Source organism: Calonectris borealis, chromosome 6 (assembly GCF_964195595.1).
Source record: "Calonectris borealis chromosome 6, bCalBor7.hap1.2, whole genome shotgun sequence".
In the NCBI taxonomy this organism is placed as follows: domain Eukaryota; kingdom Metazoa; phylum Chordata; class Aves; order Procellariiformes; family Procellariidae; genus Calonectris; species Calonectris borealis.
In genome coordinates this window covers 42,529,990-42,547,339 of record NC_134317.1, presented here as the reverse complement: position 1 = coordinate 42,547,339, position 17,350 = coordinate 42,529,990, and the positions used below count along the sequence as shown (strand labels likewise).

Below are 17,350 nucleotides of genomic sequence, written 5' to 3'. Positions count from 1 at the left end.
AAGAAGATAACTGCTGGCCCTAACATCTCCCAGCTCCACCATTTCCAGATTCAGCCCAAAACTGCAACCTGCACCTCCAGCACCCTGGTCAGTGCTCAGGTCGCACTACCACGTTCTGCCACGTACATCTTTAATTTGGCAGAAGCTAAATGGTGTAGCCCCAGAAATATGATTTTTGCTATTACTAGTCAAAGTCCACAGGCTTTGTACTGAACTGAGAGTGCAGATTCTCAGGATCTCTTTGGCCTGAGCTGAGTATAGTTGTGACAGTAGTTGCCTAGCAGTGTAATAACTCTTGTCTACATTTGATTTGCTTTAGGTTATAACAGTAACAAATAGTTATTCTGTGGGGATTGAACAATTTACGACCAGAATAAAAGGTGGCATGGAATGCAGACACCAAATGACAGAGGTCCCAGTCTGTAAAAACAAATCACAATGGCCAATGATGGTCACTATTTGAGTGCAACCTTGTGAGTCAGTTAAAACTATTTTTAGAAATAACAAATACAACCAAAAGAACTGTATAATTCAGAAAAGAAAGAGCATAAGCAGACTGTCTTGAGACAAATCTATAGGAAGGACTCTAAGCACACCGGGACCAAGGAGGATGGGATCCCCATGATCAGTACTGAAGTCGTCCCTTCAGAGACCTCAGGAGTTAGCATAAAGCCTCTAAACCCTCCTTCCACTAGAGGAAGGCAAGAGCACTGACCTTGGGATTCAGAGGAACATTGGAAGGATGAATACAACACCGAGGAATTTTACAGTATAACAATTTGAACTGTAACAAAGCTATTTATAGCTTGGATTATGGATTAGTGGATTATTCTAAGTGAACTACTAATAATTACAGTCTTATTTTGATTACACTATTAAAGCCTTAATTTGACTAGCCACAAATTCCAGGCTCCATGTGCATGGTGTCCCTATCATAACATATACCCATAAGAGCATTTTAAGTTAACACATCACAACTTTATCAAACTTGTAGTAAAGCTTTAACACTGTACAAGGATGCCATAAAGTACACCAGACAGATAAACTGGTTTCAGATGGGCCTACCATCTCTCCATTTATGTAAAAGGCTTTCTGGCTTTTTTGCTATGCTATTTAAGAGCCCCTTTGCAATTTCATCACTGTTAGTAGTTTAGTGTGACGGGCTTTTGAAGACGGTCATGGCTATACAACCCATACCAGGGGAAGAAAAGGAGTAACTTTGATCTGAATCACAGGGGATTTTGTATAGATTGCCCAGTATTTGCAGGAGAGCAAAACCAAGGGGTTAGTTTGAGGAAGAAATGTCCTCTCTTGAGAGGCATTTAACTTGAACTAAAGAACATATTCATCTGTTCCAGGACGGGTTCCCAGGAATAGTTATTGCATCTGGCTCAGGCCAGCACATCACAGAGGAAGCCTAGCAGGCTTCAGTGAGAAGGGTCTCCCACAGCTTCTGCTCTCAGAAGCATCAGCCACATGCAGCCTTGGGTGTTTTTCGGGAGAGGGTCGCCGGCCAGAAACATTAACTGCTCCACAGAGCCAGTAAGCCATCCCCACAGCAAATCTTGTTAGCTCTGTAATTAGAAGGCATTTCTCCTAAACCCTACTGATAACACAAAGTACCTTGTATCTGTATGCTACCTTTGTTCCATCAACAGTTAAGGTTTCCAGCTGAATGACTTGTTTTCATCTATACAAGTCATTTTCATCTATATAAAGCAAGTACCAAATAAAAGATACCGAAGCTGAGTTGCCCGTACAGCTTATCTTGTTCTCTCATACATCATCATGGTGTATAATTGCAAACACACTTCAGTTACACCTAAGTTTCATTCAAGGTTCCAGCAACTATACAACAAAGGACTCTTGCCACCTCCAGAGTCCTTTGCAGGCTCTACTCAAGCAGGTGAACCCCTCGGTTCAGCCACTTTCTTTCTCCGAGGTACAACGGTGCCATCTCCTGGTACAGCCGGCTGGTGCATCCCAACCATCACCGATCCAACCCTCAAACACAGGCGATGTCAAGTGTTTCAGTAGCTGAACTGAGAAAGGTATTCAAGAGAAGCATTTTTGAACATTGAGGGCTACCAGACCATAAAATACAGCAACTGCAATGTCCTTGGATGTTACAGGAACTAAGCAACACTGCAAAAGTAAGAGTGCAAGCAGGACTTACTAAATGTGGAGATTTTATTGGTCTGTTCACATCTAATATTTCTGCTCATTCATCCATCCTAAAAAATACAATGTGGGATATAAAACTTCCCATCCCTCATTGATAATAGTCTGCAGCGCTTAGGTTACCTTGGGTTTAAAGTTCTCCCCACTGTGCACATGATCAAGAGAAAACATTTTGCAATGTTTAAGACCAGCAGGTGCCTTGCAATATAGGGAATGAGAACATGGAATAGAGACATAACACCAGCCAACTGATGGGATGGATTAGCAGACTTACAGCTTTTGAACAAAGTATGCTCTGAAACATGCACAGTGGCCTTGAGAGTCCTCATGAAACAACTCTGGGCGCACAAACCAATTTCCAGGGTGGGAAGCGGGACACAACATGGGGGAAGAACATTTAAGCTTTGAGAACTCAGAAATTTTGCAAGAGAGCAAATAATTTCTTATTTCATTAAAGTACACAGCAGCTTACAACACAGTAGTATGAAGCTAAAATATGGATATCAACAAATATGTGAAGTACTTGGATCTGTTTAAGCATGAGTCAAAACCTTCAGTCTTACTTCCCACCCAAATGACTCTTTTTTCTGCTACTTTGCATAAAACAAACCCAATTAATTTACATAACATGCTCTGATTTTCCTCATTTATTTTGATTGTCTCAAGCAAGCTGCACTGGCAGTAAATATCAGTCATTTAGAAGAGGCAGATGAGCTCAGCCACATGTGACTCCTCACACGGTATCAGTATAAATCATCAGAAACAGCAACACCAGCTATTTTCTTCTTTCCACCCCTCCACTGTCCCCACACCAAGGAAAAACATGGCGGGGGGGGGGGAACCAAACAGAATAAAACCTCTAAAGTTCCACTGATATCTTACATCTCCATTGAATTTACCGTCATTGTAGGATCTCCACCCTGGGAAATACTCAATATTCAATTGGTTATGGGCCCGAGCAAGCTGGTCTATGTGGATATGCTTTGAGCAAGCGTTTTGGCTAGAAAACTCTGGAGACCCCTTCCAAACAAAACTACTCTATGGGGCCGTGGGGCACACCAGCCCCATTCCAGCATCCCACAACATCCTTCAGAGTGTCCAGTCCAAAGCATAAGATATGACTGTATGGAAAGGAGCACTGTACATCCGCAGACTGCAATGATCTGCACATAGAACAGCTAGGGAGGAAGGGAATATAGGTCAGCAAGCTCTGTAGGCAGGCACTGGATGACATGCTGTGCAATGTTAAAGCCATTACGAAGCACGAATGATGATTTTATGGAGTAGCAAGCAGGTATGTGGAGCTTCTGCACTGAAGAGTACAGATCCTCCAAAGAAAGGTCTTGCATCCCTACAGATATGAAATCCCTATGGTTATCACCTCATGGATCCTGCTGCACCTTCAAAGGCAAAGCATGTTACACATGCTCCTGTCCCATGAGTTGCACTGGTGCGCACCCTCACGGCATTTTCTTTCTAACGCATAAATTAGTCCACACTAGAAAGGTGCAGTGTTCCAAAAAACAGCCTTGTCTTGGTGTTAAAGTCAGACAGTCAGGAACAAAGCATCTTTATCAGGAGCTTGATCATTCAGGCACTTAAGCTTATCTTAAAGCTTATCTTTACCCACTAAAGATGGGTAAAAGAGTACTAAGTTGCTCCTCAACACCAGGACGTTCAGTATAGACAGGAAAACGGCCACGGGAACTGCACACTGATATAGTCAGGGTACAGGCTCCCAGTAGAAGACATCACAGATCTAGTTTAAAATGATTTCCTTCTAGCCCAAGTCCTTCAGAACTGTATTACAGGGCAATTACAATAAAACTAGCTACATGAAAAAAGAAAAATAATTGAGCATCATCCTCATTCACCCATTCTTCTGCCATGCCTGGAAACAGATAACCTCTTTTCACTCCCAAACAAACAACACAGAAAAAATTATTCTTTGTTACCTATTATCAGGGCTTGAGAAATCAGCTTGTCTCCTTTGTAGCCTAACTCCTTCCATTCCCATTAGAATAAAATCGACTATAGCGTCACCTTCCCTACTTTGCAGGGGCTTCCACTGGCGTTGGATTCAGGACTCTGAATACGGCTCACCCAACAGGGGCCTGACACATACCCTTAATACAATCACTTACCTTTCCTCTTTTTCCCAGGTTTTCAAACTGAATGTCCCCAAAGGCATCCGTAGGAAGTTCCTTAGTGTGCTTCTTATAATTCCATTTTTCATTGGTATTAATCTGAGTGCCCTCTATGTGTTGATTTTCAAGGTATCCACATTTACATAAGTTGCCCCTGAAAGAAGAGTGAATAGGTACGAAACCCCATGGTTATCATCCTGAGCACGGAAAAGTAAGCTCTGATATGTTTATTAACAAAAGACAGGAATTTTTCACAGCTGAAACCACCTGCAAAACTTCTGCTCAGTCAGGACATTTCCAAGAAGTGTTATTCTGCAGCAAACCCGGAGCCAGGAGAACACAGGGTGCCTGCCGTAGCAGTCACATCAAGTGCAAAGTCTGGGAGCAGGGTTGTACAAAGACAACAAGCCAAGCAGCAGGTGGAGCTACGGAATCAGTTGTGCATGGGACTCTACTTGGATTTGCTATGTCGCAAATTAACAGCTAAGAGGAACCAACTCTCAGCTGAGAACAGCATCTAATCATGCTTCCTGCTCCTATAATCTGCTTCTGTCTAGCACTGGGCAATGGAGAGAGATGAGCTGACTCTTCTCCATGGGCCTTACCTGTGTGACCTCTTTCATTATCACATACCAAGTTAGATCATCAGCAGCTTAATTTGAAACCCTACAACTGTGCACAGAAATGAAAAAATGAACCAGAACTCGACATAAGACACCACCAGAAGTAACCTCATCTGCTGCTAACCTGATATGTACAAATGGTTTCTTTCCCTTTTTGTGCTGCCAATGCCCTCCTCACCAACACTGAAATTGCATCAAGGGGAGGAAGAATCTGCACTTTGGTTGTGCAGGACTAGTTGGGAAGGCTAGGAGAACTCTTTTCCTAGGAAAAGCTGCAGCACAGACCATGAAATCTTCTGCATAGCCTATATCCCTGCTTCCTCAGAGGGCATGGAGAAAGGGTCCTTGCTTATGAAAAGACAGGGTTGACTGACAACTGCAGTCAGCCAAGTACAGTAAGCATTGTCAACAGCAACAGGAGGGAGCAAGTGTGGCCCTTACAGTCCAAGTTAACAAGTAACATCAGGTAAACACCTGCACAATGTTAATTTTGTTAACAGCGCAAAAAAAAGTAGATGGGGAGACAAAGCAAGAGGAACAATGCTATTAACAGTACTGTGCAATTTGGCAATATACGGGGGGAGGGGAGGGGAGGAAGCATCGGCCCAAAAGGATTAAAGATGAGGACATTAATTTGCGCTTACAGTGATCTTTATAGTTAGCTTGCAGACTGCAAACATGAGATTGAGTAATGCTCTCCTGTGAATATTGCTGTAAAGGTAAGTCACAGCATGCCTTGCCTCTCTGAAGGAGAAAACACTTACACGGTTTCTTCTACTCCGCTGTAGCTTGCAAATAAAACCAGCTTAGCTTAAAAATAGATAGACAAAAAAACCCAGCAGGTTTAAAGTATGACTTGCAGTCCTTTCCCAGTGGGCTTGTAGGAAGCTGGTAAGAACCAGCTCTCCATCCTTTGTTGGTCCTTTGCCAGACATCCCATTTTAGATGGCAGAAGAGGACCCTAAGTAAGACTTTCTGAAGTGAGACTAATTTCCCTCCCTCCTTCTCTCTCTCTCTCCAAGGCATTTTTCCTCACAGCTTCAGAGGAGAACGGAGTTACTGAGCTCTATATTAGGACTTCTGCAGCTGCATTAGTTTGATCACTTTTCTCCTAGATTACAAAAAACCCCAAAAAACCAGAAGCAATGTTATGGTCTTCAAACTTACATTGCATAAGTACTTGTGTCTGAATACGGAGCAAGTATAATATCCTATCTTAAGAGAACATCAGCCAGAGCAAAACCTAGCGGCTGTATCTCTGCTGTAAAGGCTTGCTCATGGAATTTGTGATTTGGGTTTAAAAGGAAAATTTAAATTATACAAAGCTCTGATACATCCATACATTGTTATACACCAATACCAGTGCTGGTACTGCATCCCTAAAAGCACTTATATATTGCCACAATTATGCTTCAAATAGGGAATTTGATATTAAAGCCCTTTAACAGAGCTGCTGGAAGGCATGCTGACAGGGTCAGGCCCCGAGTTTTGCATTAAGTTAGTTGTGGAGTAACTCAAACTGATATATTTCCAGTTTTTACACGAACTCCTGACAGTCTAGAGCAGTGATCTCCAAAGTGGGGGGCGCATTAAGTAAACTTTAAAAAAAAATTTAAAATAGTGTTTATTTCATTTTTATCTCATCCTTTTTTAATTGCTATTTTTGTGTATGTTTTATAATGTACATAATAGTACAGTAGTAGATGTACATAGTTTATAAATAAACATATATTAGGGGGTACGCTCAAAATTTTTTTACTGATGGGGTGTGCAATCAAAATAGTTCAGAGAGCACCGGTCTAGAGCTGAGAAAAGCACGCCAGGGTGCCCTGTCGGACCATCAGACCTTCAGCTTTTTTGACCATGACTGCAGAATACCCCAGGCATATGCAAACAAGCCAAACAAACAGCGCCAACGAAAGGAGTTGCACAAGCGAGACTGAGGTGAGGTTGCACTGCTAGATTCAAACTCTTAACAAAAAACCAAAAAGTTCGCTCCCCGCCCAACCCCTGGCTTAGTAGGCAGAAATACCCTCAGCTCCCAGCCCCCAACGCCTGTAAAACCGGAGAAAAATGTCTGCTTACATTGACTTGGTGTCTTTTGTAAAAAAAACACATTCTCTCTTCTTAAAGTTTTCTTGAATGAAGTTGACCAAATCCTTGGAAAAGAAAAAAAAATCACTTCTGATAACTCATAAAACAGAAGAAAGCTTAGAAACAGCATAGCCAGTTTAAACACAAAGTAAAACTGGTGCAAATTCGTAAGTCTCCTTTCTCAAAGTGGATGGTGGGAGGCAGCTAGAAAGTACTGATGGGAGTCGACAGGACACAAATCACTACTGAAAATCACAAGCAGGCATTCCAAAAAACATGTGACATCAATATTTTTATATCTATCAAGCACAATATATATTAAAGAGGCAAAGGCATGGCTTCCCCCTCTAAAAAAAAATCTTGAACACAAAACAGATTTGATATCTTAAGAGTTGCTGGAGAGCCTATTTTAATTTCAGCTTTTAATCCAAAAGACCCACATAGAAAACATCTTACTTGAATTCAGTGGCATAATATGATTAGCTGTAGACTATAGAGCATTTCTATTTGCATGCGTTGCCATGTTTCCAAATAACTTGCAGCACTGACAATATTTTTCAAACAGTGATTAACTCTGGTCTAGATACTGCTTAAAAGACTATGGCAAACACTGCTTCTTCCCAAGAGGAAAAAAAAAAAAAAGACATTAACGTCTTCTTGGGTAGGGGCTATTTTAATTCAACACAAAAAGACCCCAGCAGGAGATCTGAATAACTAAAGTCATGCTTTATGTGAGCTCAGTGGAATGCAAAGTCTCTCCAGTTTGTTTAACCATTAACTCTCATATTAACCTTGAAACTCCACAAGTGCAGGGGAAGATTTCAAACTTGGGAAATGCAAATCCATTCCTAATCTGCCTCTGCAAGCTGGGAAAGCAAAAAAAGTTTCTCACTTGCTGATAAAGGTTTAGAGAGTTGGGTTTTTTGTTTAAGCACAGCTTGGATTTGCAAGCCAAGATTTAGCTTGGGATGAAAAGGGAAGACATACAGCAATAGTTAAGTTTAACATTTTGACAGAACACTTGTAATTAAACAGCAGTTAAAGGAAGTTATTCCAAGTGGAAAAGCATTCTTTGAAAAGGACTATAATATCCAGAAGAAAGAAAATGGGAGAGAACATAATTAGCCAGTAAAAGCCACAATGATGCAAGACCAAAAAAATAAAAGGGAGGGGGAACCACTTGCTAAGGACCTAAAAGCTAGTCATTAGGCCTCTTGCAAGCCCATCAGAAGCAAGAAATCTGCCAGACAGTCCCTGTGATCAGCAAGTGATTGAGGCTTTTCAAGAGTTGTTTAACATAATTATATGTTGTCTGCCTTTGCCGTCAAGTTGGATGAAGAGGTTGGCGTTCTTCTTTATAGAGACAGAGGATTTGTCTCTATCTGAAATGTGAAAAAGGGTTTAAAAACAGAAGTGACTAAGAATGTACAATAAAGAGTTATAGGGATCAAAAGGAACACAATACATCCTTAGACTTTCACCATGTCAACAAAGCACCGCTACTGCTCGAAGGGTCACTGCCTAGGAAAACTTCTCCATAAAGGGAAAACTGAAAAGTCAATCATCCTTCTCCTGACCCGACCTAATTCATAACCCCTGGGGCCCACACCCAAGACAACACCCAAGCTTATCAAGGATGTACCGGATACTCACGGCATCACTGCAGGACACATCTATGCTGCGAGACATGCTGGAATAGAGGAGTCTGGAACTCTCAAAATTGCCATTTCTTCGGTGTCGCATGGTGCCCATAGAAACCTGAAAGAGTATGGCGAAGGGGGAAATGAAGGAGCAATTGTCATTTCTTTCAGTAGATAAAAAACAGCAAGGACACTTAGTGCCCTTGGAAGGCAAGGGAGAGGTTATTCGAATCCAGCATAAAGAATTAGGAAGTGTATTGATTCCTAAAATATGAAACTAACATTCAGAGAAAATATTTTCTCTTATTTCATACCACAAAGACTTTCTTCACTCTTTCCCCACTCCAAAAAGAACTCTAAGTCAACATGCTTTGAGAAAGGAACACCCCTTATATGTCATCCCATTCAATTCATTGCCATATCTTAACTCTTTCCCTTCCCAACTCTGATGGGCGCACTGAGGAAGTTAAGCTATTCAGTGTTTCTATACAATGAGCAGTCCCTAATCCAGTGTATTTACAAATTAAGCGGAATGTTAAGAAGAAACATTTCAATCACAGAGAAAACAAACTGGAGCGTAAAAAGAAGTTGGTTTGGCAGTACACCGGGAGCTTAGAGTAGATGCAGCACCTGCACACCGATCCCTCAGGTCTCCGACACTCCTGCAACCGGGATAGTCAACATGTGCAATCTGAAGAGTAAGTGGATTTAAAGTTTATTGGATCCAAAAGTTAACAAGTCACCCTTGGAAGCAAACACACTTCAGTTGCCCTCTAGAGCAGATACCTGTATTGACCTCACTGTCTCTGAAGGAGCATCACTTATTTGCACCAAAGCACAGAACAAAATTTTATTTATGCTAACAGCAAATACTTCAATTCCCACTTTGCAAGATAATATTGGAAAAGTTCTTCTGAAAGGAAGGCTGGCAGCCAGCTAATGTGGTGAGCTCAAATTCCACTTCTCTTTTCAACACTATTTTCTCTCCTGCCTGTTCCTCTCACTGTGTCCACTGAGCTTGCCTCTCAGGTGATGCTGCCGCTGTATGGCGAAAAGCATCCCTCACAGATACGGGAACATGCATTCTCAAGCTCTGAAGAAGCGTTCCTGTGTAAGAACATAAATTCTGAGGACCGAAAACTAGCAAGTGTGAAAAACAATTTACTCCGTGCATTTGAGAGAAAATAGGAATGGTACTGGCAGCGGGAAGCTGTAGTTGTAAATAGAACGACGGAGCGTGATGTGAGCAACCCCAAAAGCAGGAAAGAAAAGGCAAGTTTCCACAAAAACATGTATACTTATACTTCACAGTTATTTTAAAAATATTTTGAAAAACATTCCGTGTTGAGGGGGAGCATGATTGACTGTGTTGTTTACTCTGCATTGTAGAAGTCCAGACCTGCTTCCTGCAAATTCTTCGGCAATGCCTAGGATCTCAATCACTCTTTCACTGTTAGGTGATGGAAGAGCACAGAAAAAGCCCTCTTCCTCCTTCCCGCCTTCTGCATGTAATAGGAACGATCTAAACACAAGAAAAGGCAAAAGGCTGGAAAGTGCGTTTCATCATATTGCAACCTGAGTAATTGGCATAGAGCAGTTGTCCCCAACTTTTGAAGTTAAGTCTCATTTATTCTGCACTGATTTAGTGTTTTATGAAAGTAAGATGCCTAAAAAGGTACCCATAGTCAATTCAGGCACAGGTTTTAATTTGACCACTTAGAACCAGCACTTATGGAAAGCCAGTGTTCACCAAAACCTCCGAGGAACACACAGGTGTAACGAGGGAACAGCAATGCCCATCTCTCCAAGAATAGCTGAGAGCACGGTGCTTCAAACAGGGCTGGCATTATCGTTCCAGAGGGAAGACCCTATTCCAAATGCATGGATGCCTCCAGAAAAAGAAGAAAGGAAGGCTATATACCCTCTGCAAAACAAAATCAAACAGTTAAAACAATCTCATCTCAGGCCTCCCAAGACAACACTGAGCTATCTTACATGCCACATGAGAATCATGTAATACCGCAATTCAGGCACAAACCTGAAAACCTGGTACATCGTCTAGCAGTTTGGTTACATTTCATGTGGACTCTACAGGCACCTGAGCTGCTAAGCACCATACCACCTTCCACAGACCTCCATCATGGGGATTTGGGATTCTCAGCCCAGAGGAACAACAAAAAAACCCACCCCTTTCCTTCGAAACCCAATGGTGTATAATCTCTTCACATCTCTCCATCTCTCATCATAATCTTTCCCTGAAATTTCAACTTCGAAATACTGATCCAAAAATGACTTCTCAAAACATGTGCCATTGAGAGCTACAGTTGTGTTGGCCTAAGCCTTCTACATGGGAACTTTTTTCAACTGCGGATAAATGTCAGGCTACGCACACTTGTTCACTGTTTCCGACAGTGGATCCTGCCTCAGACCAACTTATTCCCTCTTTCAGCACTGCAGAAAGGTGTTAAAATAGAGCATGCTCCTGCTTTGAAATTGGTAATCTCCCTTGCATTAATAACTCTAGCACTTCCCATCTTCAGAGCAAGGGTAGATATCTGGCAAGCTTTGCGGCAAATTCAGGAAAAGACTTTGTAGCAAACTCACTAAAACAGCTCATAACAACAAAACACTAGAACAAACTGACCTCCAAAGAGGCCACTGGTTTGGCCATGCCCTGCTTCAGATCTCCAAATGAGAAGCATGGGTTTATTCGCCCAGGAACTGTAAGGGTCTGCAGAAGGCGAGAGCATCTGTTCCTTTAAGGGTACCTGCTCAAGGGCCTCCGCCATGCAAAAAAGGATAAGAAAAGGAGGAAGCCATAAACAAGAACAAATAGAGAGGAAAACCTGACTGACAGACAGTAAGGGAGGGAGTGATGAGACCCAAACCTAGTCAACCACACTAACTGGTAAGGGTATGTGGAGTGTTTATTCCAGAGAGGTTATCTGATGGGGTGGCTTGTCAAGTGGGATACTAAGGAAAAGGGGGAGGCCATTCACAAAATATACAGAGGCTCAAACCTGGCAGGCAAATGTAATGGAGACAAAGGCAATAAAAAACCCCACACCTTGTCGATCATGCTAGTTGATAGTTCTATCAAGAAACTGTGTGGGAACTGGGACTTTGCAGCTGGTAAAGATGCAAAGCTGAGGGTCAAGGATGTTGGAGGGGGGCCGGTGGAACCCTGCCAGCTGATAAGGGGAAGGCGGACGGGGAGGAACAGAGGAGGAGTAGGCAGAAAGGGGTATAAAAGGGGCCCTTTGCATGTGAAACGGGGCTGGTGGTGGGCTTGTCTGGCTGAGCTCTGCACCTGATCCCTGCAGTCTCTCCTATTTTCTTAAGAAATTATTTCTTAACTCTCCAGGCAGGGGTGCTGGGCAGACAGAGGAGCTGTGCCGGTGCTCAAGGGATCCGCAAGTACGTGTGTGCCTGTGAACCCCGAGAGTGTCAGTGCCTGCACTAGTGACCTCCTGTCTCCACTGGCCCAACGGGAAGGGCTCCATTAAAGGAATACGAAGCACTAGAAGCTTGCCAAGAGCAGTTAAACTACCATTTCTGCTCATTACTTTCCCGAGACCATTTCAGGGCCAGTGGAACCTCGTGCTGGGCACCCATGAAGTGAGGTCCAAGGAACCACCTGTGAATCATTTAGGGACTTGGCTAGCATCACTCATTTACTGACAGATGCAAGACCAAACATAGTGGTTCTGGCTTTATAGTCTGGCTATACAGTCTGGTCAAACACAGTCTGGTTTACCTTCCCTAAGTATGGGACCATCTGTTGTCCATCTATAGGCCTGCCTGGCTTTTCACAAGCCCTCTAAACACCAAACAAGCCCAGGGTCCTGCAGGTAACGGCCCCCTTCCCTGCATGACCCTAACTTCAGAACAGATCAAGAAGGGCCTGGTAAACAAGAAGTCCACCAACAAGAGACTGGTAGCTCTCACATTGCGTTTCCAAACAGGGCAAGATACAAGAAGACAGCTGACCCTGGTGTTGGGGTTATGACAGGTTTCATTCAGCACCCCGAACATTTTAGGATTCCTCCTTCCCTCCCCAGGCAGCACACAAGCTTTGCACATTTTACCTAGTGCAAGGATGGTTTCCAGGCATGAGCTAGAAGCAGAGAAGCAGCTATCAAAGCTCTAGCAGTTCCTCTTCTACAAAGACAGGCTGCCAGAGGAATTTAGAGGCTACAGCCACAAAGCAATCATCCTGCCCTTATGAAGTGCTAACTTTGGTAACAACCAAGACAATGATGGCTGAGAGAGTATTGTCCCTAAAAACACTAAACAAAGTGTTTAAAACAAAGCAAACACACACACCCCTCACCACATCACTTAAACTGAGTAAGAACGGCAACTGTGCATTGGGACACATTTCCTAATAACCCAGTATGCAATTCTTATCATTTCATACGATTGATGTTTGGTGTAAAGATGTTTTTAAAGCTGTAATTCAAGATAAAAGTTCCATGGGGAGGCATACATTTTGGTCTGGATCTATGCAACATGCTTATTGGCAGAGTTTTACTTTACTTGTTGATTTGTTTAATAAGTTAACATCAGAAAAGTCACTATGGACGTAACTGTACAGAGAGAAGACTAAAAGGAAGCAAGGGCATTAAATTATTCATTCAAAACACTAAAGGATTTCAAGTTTGTCTCACTGCATTTGTAAATAATTGATAAGAATGAACGTGCTGCAAACCGAAAAAAGTTAGCGAGAGTGGAAAGCAACCCTGAAAATCTTGGACTTATTTGTAAATTTAAGTTTTGAAGAGCTGCATTGATACCACAGTGTTTAGCTGATATTTGTGAGCTAAGCTTATTAACTCCATGAATGTTAGAAACAACACAGCAATCGTACATACTTTAAAAGATGTGACACAGCTGCAGTCTACATAACAGGGAAACGCAGTTCATTTTCTATTGCATTTCCAACCCATTAAATATATAGGAAGACATTTTTAAAGCACAGACTAGTGCATTAAAGCATAACCTTCTTAAACTAACACATTTTGAGAGTAATAACCATTAGATAAACACCAGAATAATCTTCTAAATATAAAACTATTACTACGGCTTCCACACCACTTGAAGGAGCATATTCCAAGGAAATCTTCAGCCTGTAAGTGACTAATAAAAAACGAAAAGTGACAAAAAATAACTAGTTCTAAAGAGACTTTAATAAATAGGCTTTTAAAAACTTCTCTGCAACTGAAAAAGCAAGACCAGCTTCCGTTCTCAGAAAGGTTTCCGATAAATCTAATCACTATTTGCATTAACATAATTCTAGCAACTGGCTTTATGTGAAAGCTTCCCAAAAGAAAAAGATGTTGCCAAACTTCAGATGCACAGCTACCTCAATTTCAGCGTATTAAAAGTATATACTTCTAAGTAGAGAAAAAACACCGCCTAGTTACGTACCAGTGTGGAGCACTTACCAAAGTCTCCAGAATATGCCCCAGGAATCCTACTGAAATCATTACTCAAAGAGGAAGGTTTTGATATACTTCAGCTTGCAAAGCCCCGCCTTTTTTAATCTGTGTCACGCTTCCCTTTTAAGGGAGGGCACGGAGGAAGAGATAATGCACAGGAGCAAGCGACGGCAGGATTATTCACCAATTAGTAATGAAGGCAGGCATAATTGCAGCAGGGCACTGGAAATAACAGTTGCAACTTATTTGGCAGAGAACAGCAATGCTTCTGTCCCACCTGCTGCCAATGTACTGCAGAAACTGATAACAGTACCGCAGCTACATTTGTGCAATCAACAGCACTATTAAAAAGCCAGAAGTATAAGAAAATGTTTGTGAGAATAAATAATTAGATTTTAATGTATCAAAAGATAATGAAACACAGTTCTAAAATCAACACCTATTAATCTAATTTACTACAAGGTCGTTGAAACACTGGTGAGTACCACAGAGGATTTTACAACAGCTGGTATTTTCACCCAGCAGAAGACTTGCTCTCAATTCCTTAAGTTTTTGTGTGACACTCACTCATTGGTGTAAAGTAATCTGGTTTCCTTCTGCCTTCAACTTAAAGCGATTCACTTTGCTAAGAGTTGTTTCTATTGCTGTGATATTCACAGTGACTCCTTGGAGAGCCGGATTGTTCCCAGTCCTCTCTCCAGGCAGAAAGCAGAGCTATCCAGTGTGCTGCTGGAGAAGCTTCCACATCCTTTTAATCACCCGCTTTGGACAGATGTCGGCACCCCACCAGCTCAAGCACTCCCCCACAATCCTATTTTACTTTGCATTGCAGTGGATGAGCATACAATGAGAAAATGCATCCAGCTCTGGAGGGCAGAAGCTTCTAATCCATAAGCAATCCCAGAGCAGCAGAGGGAAAGAACAAAGGCCATACTGTTCAAAAGACCCAAGACGAAACAAGTATGTGTTGTAATTAAAGATCTGCTGTTGAAAACACAACCATTAAAAACAAGCTGAGGTGTTGTGGGTTTGTGTTGATGATCAAAAGCTCACAGTGCTGTTTCCTGGTAATCAGGGGTGTCTCTAAACCGTGCAAGTGCATTCTGAAGCGTGATCCCAGAGCATCCAAACTGAAGAACCTGCTGCCATGCACTAGGCTCCCTCCACGCACCCAGCTCCAGGCTTTTCTCCCCTTGGAAACCAAATGGAGGGAATGATGCACATAGGAATCTGTTCCCAGCATGCAGTCAGTGGGCTAGGACATGTAACTGGTTAACTACCAAAAAAGCTCAGCAAAAGTACTTCTGTAGCTTTTGCAAGAGCAGGAGTGAGAAGTTTCAGATGCACTTTTCTCCCCAGTCGTGGTGAGGCAGGTACTGCTACTCTGCAAGGACCTGCGGCACGAAGAGGCTAACCAACTCGGCCAAGTCATTCTGCCAAGAGGCATTGGCAGAAAAGAGAATGGGGCTGGACTTTTCCAGCCTGCAGCCTGGCCTCAGAGCAATCTTTTCCTTCCGAGATGGAGATGGCTTTATTTACCTTAAACCTCACATTACCTTGGCATATACACATCTGCATTTGCAGGAGTTTTCAGTTAGTGATTTAATGGCTCTGTGTCTGCCCTACAATATATACCGCACACTAGCAATTAATGACTTACGAACAGGCAGCTGCCATACACTTCATTGCTCCATTTTCTTTCCTTCTTGGCCGGGTTATGCGGTTGGTTCAACTATAAAATAAGTAGCAAATAGACAGGAGAACCTTAGACATTAAATGTTACTAGGATCACAAAATAACCACACAAAACTAAGTCTTAACTAAAACCATAATGCCAGTAATTTCATACACATGCTTCTCCACTTCCCTTGTCACGTCAGAGCTATTATCACATGAAGCCTACCTTAAGCTGATAGTAAAAAGCAGTTAAGAGTTTAAACCATCGGAGGCTATTGCAGTTTGCATTTTATTTGCTGTGCACTGCTAAACTGAAACAAAAAGTTTTATTTCATTTCCTCACTCAACCCAGACCCAACAATGTAGGATGCGGGCTCACCATCCATGAAAGAAACTTCCTAGAACAGCATACACCAGGGACCTTTTATTTAAGTGAGGAGGGACCACTATCCTGCCCGCCTCTACCACATGTGCGTTCAGCCCAAAGACATAACTCATCCAAGTGATCCACTACTCCTAAGAAACGTACAGAAACATATCAAAGACTTGCAGCTAACCCTGAGAAGGAGCTAAATCGCTTCTGTACATTTTCTGTCATCATATTTCACAAGAACAGAGTTTTCAGGGGCAGACAGTAGCAATATGATTGTGCATCAACATTACTGAAGTACTGAACATGAATCTTTATTGTGGTTTATACCTGCAGTAAGTCCCTTAGTCACTGACCTGTGAAAACAGTCTGGCTGGTAACTCTGAAGAAGAGAAACTAATGAGTACATAAATGGGGAGCTCAATCATCCCTTTAAAAAAGTAGCTGCAGTGTTGGGGAACAAACCTTTCTGCCTGGTCCTATTACGCATAGCAAACCCAGAGAGCAGAGAGATTTTGGGGGCCACTTTATGGTTCTCAAGTGTAGCAAATCCCCCCGTAGCTCAAGTAAGAGAGTGGGCACCCCAAGCATAAATCAGAGATGCTCTCTGAATGTGTCAGGAAGTTTTTAATCTACCTGGGCAAAGATGAACAATGTTTTCCATAGACAAGAGCTCCTCCATTGGCAATAATTCACACTTCCCAGCATTCCTGCATTCTTGGTCTGAGAATACAGATGTAAATATTCCAAACCTACAGTAATTATACCAAGTGATAGCAAATACATTACTATTTACTGTATTCAAGCAAAATCAGGTCTGTCTCCACCAGAGAGACTTCGGTGAGAATTTGCCAGAATTGCACAGAATCTGCACAGAATTTGCTGTCTTTCCTTATTCACAGAAAGAATATACTCCAGTTTTGGACTAAAGAGAAGTGAATATTTATGAACAACAGAAAAGGCGTTACTATGGATCCTGGCCAAAGAGCTATGTTTCTATGATCAATGAAGTAAGAGCCCTCATCCTCAGGATCAGTATTGAGACCACCAGTATCATTATCTATGCAGGGATCAAAACACAGCAAGCACTTGTATTATTAAGAAATGGAAATTCACATAGATATGAAAACGTTTTCCATTGTGCCAAGAACAGAGAAGAGACTGTAAGGAAGATAGA

General features: G+C 42.2%; 1 protein-coding gene across 3 annotated transcripts in view; it reads right to left on the bottom strand.

The window, feature by feature from the left end:
- The window catches only part of TRPM8 (transient receptor potential cation channel subfamily M member 8), a 50,116-nt gene extending 35,942 nt beyond the window's left edge, over window positions 1–14,174 (bottom strand). For 2 of the 3 annotated variants that reach the window (XM_075153789.1, XM_075153788.1), the window contains exons 1-4: window positions 14,133–14,174; window positions 8,699–8,803; window positions 7,037–7,110; window positions 4,326–4,482 (exon numbers count right to left, since the gene is read on the bottom strand). In XM_075153789.1, the coding sequence (XP_075009890.1) occupies window positions 4,326–4,482; window positions 7,037–7,110; window positions 8,699–8,803; window positions 14,133–14,174 (378 nt within the window). Of the gene's footprint in view, window positions 1–4,325; window positions 4,483–7,036; window positions 7,111–8,698; window positions 8,804–14,132 lie in introns of those variants that run through there. The other variant, XM_075153790.1, reaches the window with a different exon arrangement.
- Window positions 14,175–17,350: the final 3,176 nt, after the last annotated feature.